At 41.7% G+C, this 12,543-nt stretch overlaps 1 protein-coding gene and 1 long non-coding RNA gene across 3 annotated transcripts in view; both read left to right on the top strand.

The window, feature by feature from the left end:
- Positions 1-12,543, top strand: part of LOC138180157 (low density lipoprotein receptor adapter protein 1) — a 34,246-nt gene that overhangs the window by 1,336 nt on the left and 20,367 nt on the right. The window contains exon 1 of one of the 2 annotated variants that reach the window (XM_069113732.1): positions 10,496-10,939. The exons of the other annotated variant lie outside the window; for it this stretch is intronic. Within the exon in view, the coding sequence (XP_068969833.1) occupies positions 10,894-10,939 (46 nt within the window). The 5' untranslated portion in view covers positions 10,496-10,893. Of the gene's footprint in view, positions 1-10,495; positions 10,940-12,543 lie in introns of those variants that run through there. 2 annotated transcript variants of the gene reach the window in all.
- On the top strand, positions 335-6,551 carry LOC138180169 (uncharacterized). Its single transcript, XR_011173219.1, has 3 exons — positions 335-1,282; positions 2,743-3,115; positions 3,203-6,551. It is a non-coding gene; the product is annotated as an uncharacterized LOC138180169 (long non-coding RNA).

Below are 12,543 nucleotides of genomic sequence, written 5' to 3'. Positions count from 1 at the left end.
ATCAACGAAGAAGGAGACGTATCAACCAAATGCGTCTCGCCATTAACGTTCGTAATCGAACGTTTCATCCCCTTTCCGTTTGTTTTCTCTTCCACGAGCTTTACACGTTACGAGTGACTTTCTCCTTTTTAGCTGACGATGCATGGTCCGCTAGACAAAAATTTACAACCGTACCGTCCTCGCAATTTATTTAAATTCTCCTCTGTTGAAAATTTCGTCTCTTTCCCAACGCTTGCGCGCGGCTTCGTTAACAGCCGTTATTTGACTATTCTTCACTCCACTTGGCTTCGTGCTTTGCGAATCACATTAGTTCCGAATACAAAACCGAACTATAGCGTTTTACGAACATTACGATTGAATCGTTGGAACACTTGGATTACACTACGAATTAGAGTCGCGTGACGTTTAAGTGACAAATGAATGGAAATTAAGGAAATTAACAGATCGTTGAAACCGATGGTTTTCACGATTGTTCTACTACCGATTTCTTCGGCGTACGATGAAAAAGCGAACAAACAAACAAAGTTCCAAGTATCGTTAACCCTTTATCCTCCAATCCGGAGGCGTGGCTCCTTGAGATAAAGCGACCGGTAAACCTACGCTTCGGATACTCTTAAATTTATACTATATATCTTACCCGAGAGGCTTTTTCCTCTACCAAATTATGCAGCTTTCTTTCCATATCCTTCAGGGACAAGCATTTTCGACGCTGAAATTTATTCGAGTATTTTTCTTCGGCTTAAACGCTAGACCTTTAGTCGTTAGGTAAACGCGGAGGATTACGATTCGTGAGTTTTTTACGAGAGGATTTCGTTGAATAAGAACCATATTAATACTCTGGTTGTATATTAATCTTCAATTTACGTCTATCCGATGTAAACGTTGTTCCATCAGAGTGCGTTTTCTTATATCGTTGGAAGCAAAGAACGATCTGCGCACATTAGTACCATTTCTATATTTATGCTTGGTCACTCTTCTCATCCGATAATGACTTATTTCGAGAATTTATAGCGTCACGATCATGTACTTTGTATCGGTGTCAGAGTGTTATGCAATTCTTTCGATGACTCGTATGCGTCAATCGGTCGCGATCAGATTGATCTTTGTTCAGTTTCGAGCATCGACCGGATCGGATGCGCAGTAACAAGTGTCGTGCCACCGGCGCGACGGTTTTCCGATCGCGGTGTCAAGTTCAGAATATAAAGAGTCACGTTTCAAAACCAGTTTCCCTGCCAGCTTAAACGTCGTCGTTAAAATGGTTGAACGCTGTTGCGCGCCCCTGGTATCGCCTAATTTTCACTTGTAAACGCGATAAAAGATTAGTCGATGTTGTGATCTCCAGATCCATTGGATTACAGAATATTGCAACAAAGTAACGAGTAGACGCGAATCTTCATGTATCTATGAAAAATTGAACGTGCAGAAATACGTTAAATATACACAGTATAATACTCGTTATAATATTTAACAGTTGAAACAAACCTCTACTTAGGTTTTATTTCTTTAGTTAACTTCTAGATTATTAAAACGTTACATATATCGATGTGCAGAACACAAACTCTTTTGCAATTATACAGGGTGGTTGGTAACTGGTGGTACAAGCGGAAAGGGGGTGATTCTATGTGAAAAAAGAAGTCGAAAATATAGAATAAAAATTTTTTTTAAATTTTTTTTTTTTTTTAATTTTTCCATCGAGACAACGATCTACAGTGAGATCCGTTATAACGAGACGTGATAAAGTGCACGCGTACCGAGCGAAAATTCAAAGTCGATTTTCTCGAAAGCAAAGCCTCAAACGAAAAATGTTTATTCTATATTTTCGACTTCTTTTTTCGCGTAGAATCACCCCCTTTCCGCTTGTACCACCACTTACCAACCACCCTGTAGATAATCTCGAAGAGATTGGACACGGTGTTTTTTACCTATACTAATACCCATGTAAATAAACAAACAGACGACTAAGGGTAAATCAACGATGTTCGTTTCGACGCGTCATGACGAAAAGATTCGTACTGTATTGTTGACGGTAACGAAAGATCGGACATGTCGTCGTGCAACGAGAGGAGACTGCGTTCCGGCGCGTTTCACCGCTACGATCGACGACACAGAACATCGCATACCGTTTCTCGCGTTGGGAAAACGAATTTAATTTACCGCTGACACGTTCGCGATGTCGAGTTGAAGATGTATGAACGCCATGAGCTTCGTCTTTTGAAGAGAAAGAAATTGAACGTGCACAGCGATGCCAAGCTCATACCTCTTGCTAAAGGGAGAAAATAGAAAAAGAGAGAGAAAAGATTCCATGTACGTACTATGAATCGAATACAAGAATCAAAAGGCAAATCGGGTACGGCCTTAATCTTCCTTTTCGAACATGTTTTAATGCTTTCTACTCACCATTTTTATCGTCTTTTTATTATCTCCGTGATTAAAAATTAATTCACGAGAAAAAGTTTACGATTACTTTATTTACGTTTGTCGTCTGTACATCGATGTATGTATTAGTATACGTTTATATTTTCTAATGTTTGCAATATCTTCTGAAAAAGAAAGGTTATATACCTATACATATACATACACATATATTTCAGTTTAATCTTCTTATCGAAACTCGTTTCGAGGTTCACGAACAAAGATCGAAGATAAGGGTTTCTCCATCGAATTTCATTCGATCTTTCTTAGAGTCAAAACCTTGTGAACGTTCGGGCGTCTAATTTTACAGGATGTGTTTGCAATTTCTAGGTCGGCGGAATTCTGCAACGAAGCGACACCATTATGTCCTTCGTCCTGGCATCCATCGCGTTTAATTTCGAGATGTTTCGGTTCTCTCTGTTCTTTCCACGTTTCCAACACGCAAATATACGTTCTACATTCCCGCTTGACTTCGTTCAGCGACCACAGAGAAATTCCAAATGCAGAAATACATTTATAACGATATTTTAATGCATAACTTACGCGTATAGCGTCTCTCAGTGCCGCCTCGTGTGCTTTTCAACCTCGACTCTGCATTCTCATCAATGTTAAATCTACAATTTACGAAACTGTAATTTCTCACATTGCAAACTACAGGTAGCTAGCGCGGTTCAAGTTTTTCTAAAATTTTTAAATTCCACTGGTAATTTCTATTTTTATCGTAAAAATTCATATCGCCGGAAGAAATAGAACCGCATCAAGATAATAAAATAATTCTCATATGTCACAGCTTTGTTTCCAGTCCGTCGTTTTCCAGCGGATAAATAGAGCTTTACGCTGACAAGCGATGTGCGATATTTCTTCCGCACTGCAAAAGAAGATTCCTGACGAGATTACAAATCACATCTTCGCTATGGTTCTCGATCTCGCGAGCCGCCACAGAATTATCCTCGCGCGCATCCTACGAATCTCTGGATTATTTCTCCCCGGCGAATGTGCGTTTCCATTGAAAATTGCTCGGTACTTTCATCGTGAAATGAGGGGAAAACTGGCCTGCGATGGTGATCGATGACTTCTTCTCCGTGAGACGTCGGAAAGGAAAGAAAAGTCGCAAGAGCTCGACCTACCTTCGACCAGGAAACGAACGATTGTTCCCACCACGATTTCGTGTTAGAAATTTTAAGGGCGCTAACCGTCAACGACCTTCTTCCGAGCTTATATGCTTATTTCTTTCTTCGGATACACACTACATACGACACACATCATATCTTGCGATATATCTACATTCTTCACGGCAAGTCTGCACTTTTTGCCAGCTTGAAAAAACTATGGCAAATATTAAGGCAAGATTAAAATCGATTTATCAAGGGCAAAATCTACTTACGCGCGATGCCATCGTACCTACGTGATGTAAATTGAAATTCACTTGGAAAATAAATGCGAGGGATGGTGCGCGTTCGCGGATATCGAATCTGGAGAGCCGGTGGCAACCGAGAGGAATGTCAATTATGTAAATTTCTCCGAGGAGCAAAGCGGAATCGTAAAAAGCGAAAGAACGCGCTGTATGCTACTAGCCAAGCTGCGCTATACGTGTATGACAATCTTCTTATATCTATTGTAATCCAAAATGTCAGTCGCCATGTTCGTAAGTTTGCGGACACCAAGCATGGATAAGAGAACAGTTGGCTCGACTACGTTCTGTACTCGTGAGACGGGGAAACAACGCTATTGACCGCGTCGCCCTGATGTTCTCTATCCCTCGAGAAATTACTCGATCTTCATGCGCGGCTTTTGCCTTTCTCTCACCTCTACCTCCATTTTCCTGGGTAAAGCATTCGTTGCTTTCCACGAGATTTACGACTTTTTCGTGGCTTTTCAAGATCCGCGTCCTAGGAAAGATTCAACTCGCGAAGCAAAGGGAAATGCGGCTATCCTCGTCCGAGTGCGTTTCCACTTTTTCTCCGTTGCTCGGCCGTCTGTTCACGCTTTAACGAAGAAGAATGACGAACATGGCCTGCGTCGAGCAAGGGCAAGCGAATTTTTTAACCGGTACCTACAGACGATGAATTATCGCGTACATTTGATCGCCGATTATTTTGAAACGCTTTCAACGGACTCCTCTATCCTCTATGAGCTTCGGAAATTTTCATTTCTATTTTCCATTTTGCAGACTAAATGGGAATTTTATACTTGGCTACTGGTATTTTTGAGAAGAAAAAAAAAAAAATAAAATGATATTGAGCGATTTTCGACAATGTTCGATATGTAAAGGTAGAACGTCGATGAAATTTCGCGATCTTGAAGCAATCAAGTTTGAGCCGACTAGCACTAGCTAAAAAAAGGAGATTAAACGATTTTCGATAATGCTCGAAGAGGGAAGGTAGAGAATCGTTGAAACGATCTCGAAAAAACCAAGTCCGCCGTTAGTTGGAAATATCGAACATCGAAAGAAGCTTCTCTCCAACGTACTTTAGTTCGGAGCACCAGAACGTCTGCAGGAGGTATCGAGGTATATCGTGAAACAAAATCGGCGTCCTTACGATTCACGATCGCACATTATTCCATGTACTTACATACTCGCGAGGTAATTAGCGGCGAGGAAAGCGAGACGACAGGAGTCGATGCACCGTCTGTCGTCGCGATCGATCGAAAAAAAATGTCTCGCGGTCGTAACATAAGGACGGCGCGTGTGACCTCGAATGTTAATTTCTCAACTTCCGAGACGTATTTCCGAGAAGGAAATGCCTGGCAGAAACTCGATTCTTGCATCAGCCGAGTCCGTATTCGCATTTAGCCCAATTACTCCCTCTGCACGTACCCACCTTGCTCGCCATTCTTCCCTCTCTCTGTTCATCATGTTCCTCTCACCCTTTTTCTCTCTTTTTACCTCCCCGCCGGTTCTCTTTCTCTTCTCTCGATGCACTGTAATCAGCCTTCTAGACAAGACACGACGACTCACGTTATACTTACACACTTTCAGCCCTGAATTCTTTCGCGTGCCTTTCCAATACGAGAGACTGCATCAAAGTTGCATCAGCCGATTCCTCGGTCCAGCTACGCGATATATCCACCTGCAGCCACCTAACGGTTGGCTACTTTTTCTTATTTCCCTGATCGATCTTTTCCATCTCCTTCCTCGTCCCGTTCGTTTCGATCGGTTATGAAATCATCGAATCTCCCCATCCAGGACTCGCTGATTTCGTAACGCGTCCCCCGACTATCGCACAAAAAGGCGAAACGACATTGTTCGGACAATTACGAGACACGATACCTGCTACAGTCTCGATTTTCAACGGAATATTACGCCTGGGTGTATCGAACTACGTTCGAGGACCAACCGGGTGCAAGGACGGTCGATTCTACTGCAACTACAGCCAGTCACCGGCTATACTTTATTCGATCGGTTGACTTATCATCGCTTCGGTGCCTTCTGTGCTCGATCTTCGACAAAGAAGTTATTATCGCGCTATGTTTCGATAAAGAAGCGGTTACGATAGGTGAACAAGTTGCAGCTTCAAAGAAGAAGGACCACAAAGAGACGTTTTTTGTAGCTGCAGGACCTTTGGTCGGCTCTTCTCGGAGAGGAGAGGTTCGTGCCGCTAGCCGAAACAACTAAAAGGGACCAAAACGAACGGACAACCGAACCGGATCGTCGGCGGAGAAGAACGCGATGAAGATGAAGAGGAAAGGAGAATGGCAGAATGGCGGAGAAGCTCGGACCGTTGGTGAAAAAGAAGAAAAATGATTGGATCGACAGGGAAGAACCAACACTGTCATAAAAGAATGAACTACAGGGGAACCCGAGTATACGAGAGGGAGAGAGAAAATGAGAACACCAGTGGAAAATAAGAAAAAAAATAGCAGGGGTCTCGGTCACGCGAGACGTCATTTTTCTTCAATTCCATCACGTTTAGATGCTTTTATAGGAACAATTTTGACACTGGCATTCCATGTATACGTATAAACCCTCGTTCATAGGTATTAGGACGCCTGCTTTGCTCGTATTAGATGTTATAATTCGTTTCTCAAGTCCGGGTATTAGGCGATCGTTGAAATCTCGCAAGGAATGAGTCTAAAACATTTATAAATTACATATATCGTTTGGCAATATTATGATTATGATTCGAAATATTGAGATCGAGCAGTTTGCTTATCCTGGTCTGCATCGGAGCGGACGCGAATCTTCCTAAGATTTTTTCATTTGAAAAAAGAGCTTGTTCTTCCCTTTTATTCGACGCTCCTTTTCAGTCAGCTTGTACAAGTTTCGAATATCGGCAAACTTCACCGTTGGCTAAAGGCATCTTATAGTCGATCGACAGGCTTTGCCACGATCGGATTTTCATTTCAAAGAACGTGCCAATGTATGCCTCTCTAGAAATTTCCGATCAACATGATAACGAGATTGCGCGTATATCGTATCACCTGTAGAATAGGAAACGGCGGCTGCGCCGCTCGCAAGAGTACTCGTAATTTCATTTGCCGGAGGAAAGCATTTCTCTCTCTATTTCTCTGCAGCCCTTTTCCGATTAGCGACAAAAACGAAATCAGGCTAACGGGGGCAACGTGATTTCCGCCGCGAATCCAATCGAAGATATTTTTCGAGGACACTAAAAGTTTTTACCGAATTTTAGTATCTCGAACGTAATATCGAGTTATGAGTTTAATATCTTTTTTATCGAAGAAAAATCGAAGAAAATTCTTGAAATAAAACAACTTCCACGTATCCTGCAAAGTCTAAAAATAATTTCCGGAGATAGATTTTCGAAGGGAGAAAATTTCATTCGTAAAATTTATAGTTTCCAGAGTGAGCGAAATTTCCAAATATCGAGAGCTGTTTATTACGGCCGAAAAGGTATCGAGGAGCTTTGATAAAGGAGTAACTACATAAATATTCAATGTCAGAATACCAATGTATCAACGCTCTTTGCCAGACTCTAAACTAGTTTTAGCTGGGATTATGTTCTATCTCGAAAGACATCGTGGTCTGTGATTCGTGTGTCCTAGGTCTAAAGGGTCGACGTTCCATCCGCCTCACCGTCAGACAAATTTCAATATTCCCGCATCGCGCCTCCGTAGAAAATCCCTCTGTTACACGGCGTTACGTGACAATACGTTGTATCTTTGTTAAATCAAAAATACACAGCTGCTATAGTTGAAATAATTCACGCGTGTATCGATCGAGATATGTGTGACTATACGACAGAGAAATTCCATACAATTCATATTTCAGACTGCTCCGATGGCTGTCGCGTCACCTGTAGATCGGACTTTACGTATGCGACAACCTCTTCCGGCGGAAAATTAAATCAGCGACCGCTCCGAATTATCCACCCTAGCGAAAAACCCGTGGACGTTCGCGTTTAAAAATCACTTTTCGCAAAGTTACGCGTTTATACTTTGACATCGTTCTCGCAATCTTGCTAACAGAATGTTGCTAAGTTTCGAGCAAAGAAACGATCGAGACTTGTTTGTACCGTTACCAGACATCAGTCGGCAAGTCACGGTGACATCGAAACATCGATCTTACAAAGAACCTGAAGAACGTAATTTCCTATCCTCTGCATCGTATTCTCGTACCTGTGTAAGAATTGGACGTTTTAAGCTTGTTTCATAGTTATGAGATGCAAAGTATATGTGCGAAATTTATATAATAAAACGAGAGTTTCGTTTAAATTGAAATTAGATCAGTTGAAATGGTACGGACGAAATGGGATAGATAGACGAACGGTTTTATCTTTTCAATAGAATTAAACTCATCGTGTTATTACCGTTTACCAGGGCAATTCTACACTGGAAGTTCGAAACTGGATATCAAACGTTCCGTGCATGCTACGTAACAATGTTTAACCACTCTTGATGGAATTTCACGGGACGTATTAGTAATAAGTAGGTATGTGCATGCATATGTATTTATATGCTGAGCGTTAGATAGAAGACGCGAATAGGAACGCGTTACATAATTCAAATTGTTCCGGAAGGAAAAGAAGCTAAACGAAGGGTACTCGTGCGAAGTAAAGTAAAATGGTTTTACGTTTTCATATTTTTGCTGTAGTATATTCACCTATCGATCGCGTTTCGTTCACGCCTCGCGATACTCTGCCAGCGTGTCTAGAATATTATCCGAAAAATGAAAAGGCGATATCGCGATTCGTTTGATTCTTTGCTATTTCCATTGTTTTGCGGAGAAACCCGGCCAATGTTTTTGCAAAATATCATCAAACGCGAAGAACGAAAGTCTTCGAGAAGCGGAGAGAATAAATTACATTTGACATTTCTTGTATTTGTGCAGCAGCGAACGTGTTGTTCGTTTGTTAGTTTGTTTTTATTCGCGTCACAGATGTTTCCTCCGAGGAACGAACGGGAATCTCAGTTCTATGATACTCTGCGAACTTTCTTCGTACGAATATAGATATCCTCGGTCTTTGGTCGATCGAATTACGATCGGATCCAGAAATTTTATTTTTCCAACCTGAGTATGACGTATACGCGCATACTACGTCGGATAAATAGTTCAAATTATTACTAAAAAAATATTTGACTATTATTAAATACAGAAGCATCAAACGGTAGTTAATAAACTTTGTTACTAGAATTCACTCACGTTTCATAATTTTACTAAAAGAGTGGAATTTTTGAATGACCTTAATTTGATAGCAAGGAACTGTACCTGCTGTTTGAGTATCCGACATTGTCGATCATGCAGAAATAAATGGAGGCAAACGTGCAGAGGCAGATCTCGATAAATTTTCGAGGACGGAGCAAAAAGTTGTAGCGGCTTCTGCTCGAAGAACATTATGCCGACAGTTTCTCTTGCCAATCATTTCACGACGCGAACCGCCGCCGCGCTGCGCTGAGCCGCGTGACGCAAAGCGGTGGCCTCGGCGGCTTCTCCCCTTTCTTTCGAGCTTTTTCCTTCTCGAAGAACGAATCGCTACCTCATCGATATTCGATGCTTTTGACACAGCTCTCTTACCGTTCCCTTGCTATTGTTTTCTCTCGATGGCGCGGTAAATTTCTTCGCCAATACTCTGGACAGTTTCAACCGCATTTTCTCTTTCGAAAGTATCTCGTTCGATCTTCAGTCCCCTGAAAATTCTGATTGAAATGTCGTTTGAAACTTTTACATTATACGCAATTCCGCCAGACGGTGTTTCTAATTGTTCGAACTTTTATTTCATTAAAATGAGTTCCGCAATGAAAGTTTCGCAATTGTACATTGGGATACAAACAGTCTCGATTAGTGTATAGTAAATTGTATTCTCTCATGCGATTTCAAGTACTAACCGTTCTCTTGGAATTGGATCGAACTCCAATATTCACGAAGATACAATAGCAGCTTCCAATAGTCGCTTTGCTTATTCTTCTCGTCTATTCTCGGTGTCTAAATACGTTTAAACATTTACCTTCTGTCTGCCTATTTTTTCTATCGCACACTAGTTTCTTTCACAACGTTTTAAAACAATGTCATTCGATATTTTTTAACGTCTTCTTAATCTCACGTTCAATTTTCTAAAATTTTTATAAAGTAGCAGAAGAATGTGGGACAGCGGCAGGCGAGTTAAATCGCGTTAGAACTTCCGAGGATCGTCGTCATGGGAAATAGAAGGGCCAAGTTCGATTTTAGTAAGTTCACGAAGACCACCTTCCATGAAATTAGAGCTTCGACCGCAGTGCGCTTACCTCTTATCCATGCGTGGTTCGCATAAATTGGCATGTATAAATAAAATCTCATAATTCCGAAGAGAGCGGAGCAAAAAACTGGTTTGATTAATCTCTGGGTTTGATTGCAAAGCTACGCATTAAGCCAGGATCAGATGGGATCCTTTTGCGCCGTTTTGCGAAGGGAAAAAGGACAGGTAGAAAAAATAGGACAAGAATAGAGCAGGGACGAATATTATAGGGAAAATATTGAAAAGAGGGATAGCATGGCGTGAACCGCGAATGCGTGAAAATAATCTTTATCCTTTCGGCGGGGATCCGGTTCGGAAGCGGAACCGGAATCCAGCAACGGGGAAGGGGATGAAAACGGGGATGGGGATGCGCATGTACACGACAGGGAAGCGGAATAAACTCTGTGTGGACGCGCTCACATCGCGGCGCACAGTCTTCTCGATAGCACGTTTCCACGTAGCTCTCCTTCGGAATCTTCGGCTTCGTTTATTCGTTCGGAAAGTTCGCAGGCCGCTCTTCTCCGACGAGTTTTCAACTTTTTTCTGGTCTTTCGTCTCGAAATGGCAGCTGGTTAGACGGTCTGCAACGATTCTATAATCTTTCCGATTCATCGAGCATAACGTGGACGGTTTCTCGTGGTATAGTCACGCGTCACATGTCATTGAAATCGAGGATCGCGGCAGCGCGTTTCGCGAGTGAAGAAGCTTGACATTGCGGAACATCCATCGTGCATCGACCGTCCCACCGAAGATTACGATCGACGAAAACATTTCAGTTTTGTTGGATTTCGTGCTGCACTGGGCAGCAAGAATGTCATTCTTCAGAGGGTTGTGGAAGAGCAGCTCTAAACACAAGAGTAAGCTCCTCTCCGATCATCTTTTAAACACTTCAGTTGCTCGCTATTTTCATTCTCGCTTTCGACGCAAATTTATAAACGCAGGCAACTTTCGTTCTGTTCCGTTTCTGTTTCCAGCGATAGTATTCCTAATCAACGTTAAATTTAACGCGGATACGGGAGCCAGAGTTCATGGTTTTCGATAAGCTATGCGTTATCGTGTTTAGAATTATGTACATGCGTGCTAATTTTTTTCTGTTTATTAAATATCGTAATCATATTCTCTTTCATTAAGACGCTCTCAAATGACCGTATGCCAATGGAACTTGTAGATTATGAAAGTTTTCATTTTCATTTAAAAATTATTAAGGATTACATATCTATCTTTAATAAAATGCGCAGTTCCTCGACTGCGTAACGCTCGATTATACACAATCTTGCATCGTTAAGTTCGTTATCAAAGAAACAGAAGTATCGTTTTAAGGGAATTTTTTCAAATGACCAGTTAGCAGTTCGAAAGGTCACAGTACGTGTGCGTATAATCGAAATTCTAGTCGAATGCGATAATCGATGAAATTGCATTTTCTTGGTTGGCGGACAGAGGAAGCTTATTTACTGGAAGTTATTAGTTGCTCGGAAGATTAACGGTAACACCGTGCAGCTGCAAAATGTCGGGAAGCGATAACAGAGAGGAGGCAGCGGCGGCAACGCGGCAGTTAACGCGATTATTCGCAATAAGCGGCGTAATAGAGAGCCGCGTTTAAGATTATGGTAATGCATACCGGTTCGTGTTATAGGCGCAATGTGACCCCCTTCAGAGCACTGATTATTGATCATAAAATTTGCATAATCTCGTGGCACAGGCCGCATCTCGATGCGACGATCAAAGAATGCCAGTCCATGCTCGATTTTCACTCGAATCCCGGTATCTCTTTCTATCTCACCCTATCGTTGTCGCGCACAACACGACATCCTATCATCTTAGACTCCAAAAAGATCATCTCTCGTTCTGATTAACCGAAGAATGTCAGATGCTTGCAAAATTTTTCTCTCGAAAGTTAGCTCGAATGGTCGGACGTTTTCGCTTCTAGGGGTTTAACTTTCAATTTTCAAACGCGCGAAATCGAATCCTTCGGCAGTAGAACATCCCTTTCGTTGCATTGGTGCACGCGAACCTCATAATTTGTTTTATCGATCGCTTCGCGAATTCGTACTTCGTATTCGGTATACAGTTTGAAAAGGAAAAAAAAAATTCCACGTTCGATGTTGCGATATAGAGGAACGAAATTAACCATCATAAAATGTAATCGTAAAATAACAACACGGAATACCGATTTCACGGAAATCTGATTTCGTAATGATGCTTGTTTGAGAATGTTTCGTTCTTTTATGCGATTTCGCGAGAGATTTTACCAAAGTGCTTAAGATGAAACTTTTATCAACGATTCGCATTATACTGGCAAGTGGTGGTAGCTAAGGAAAGTAAATTTTGTTTAACGAAACAACAGCAGAACAGAAGTTACACGCAACTCGAGTCTTGTTGGATCTTCGGTTTCTCTTCGAGTCGTGTCTGAATCGGCATCAAGATTTTGCGAAACGTACAAAGCCTGGAACACGGTTTTGTT

The sequence above is a fragment of the Bombus flavifrons genome, chromosome 5 (genome assembly GCF_040668555.2).
Source record: "Bombus flavifrons isolate JBK064 chromosome 5, iyBomFlav1_principal, whole genome shotgun sequence".
In the NCBI taxonomy this organism is placed as follows: domain Eukaryota; kingdom Metazoa; phylum Arthropoda; class Insecta; order Hymenoptera; family Apidae; genus Bombus; species Bombus flavifrons.
The sequence above is the reverse complement of the archived record's forward strand: the minus strand, read 5'-3'. Positions and strand labels throughout refer to the sequence as shown.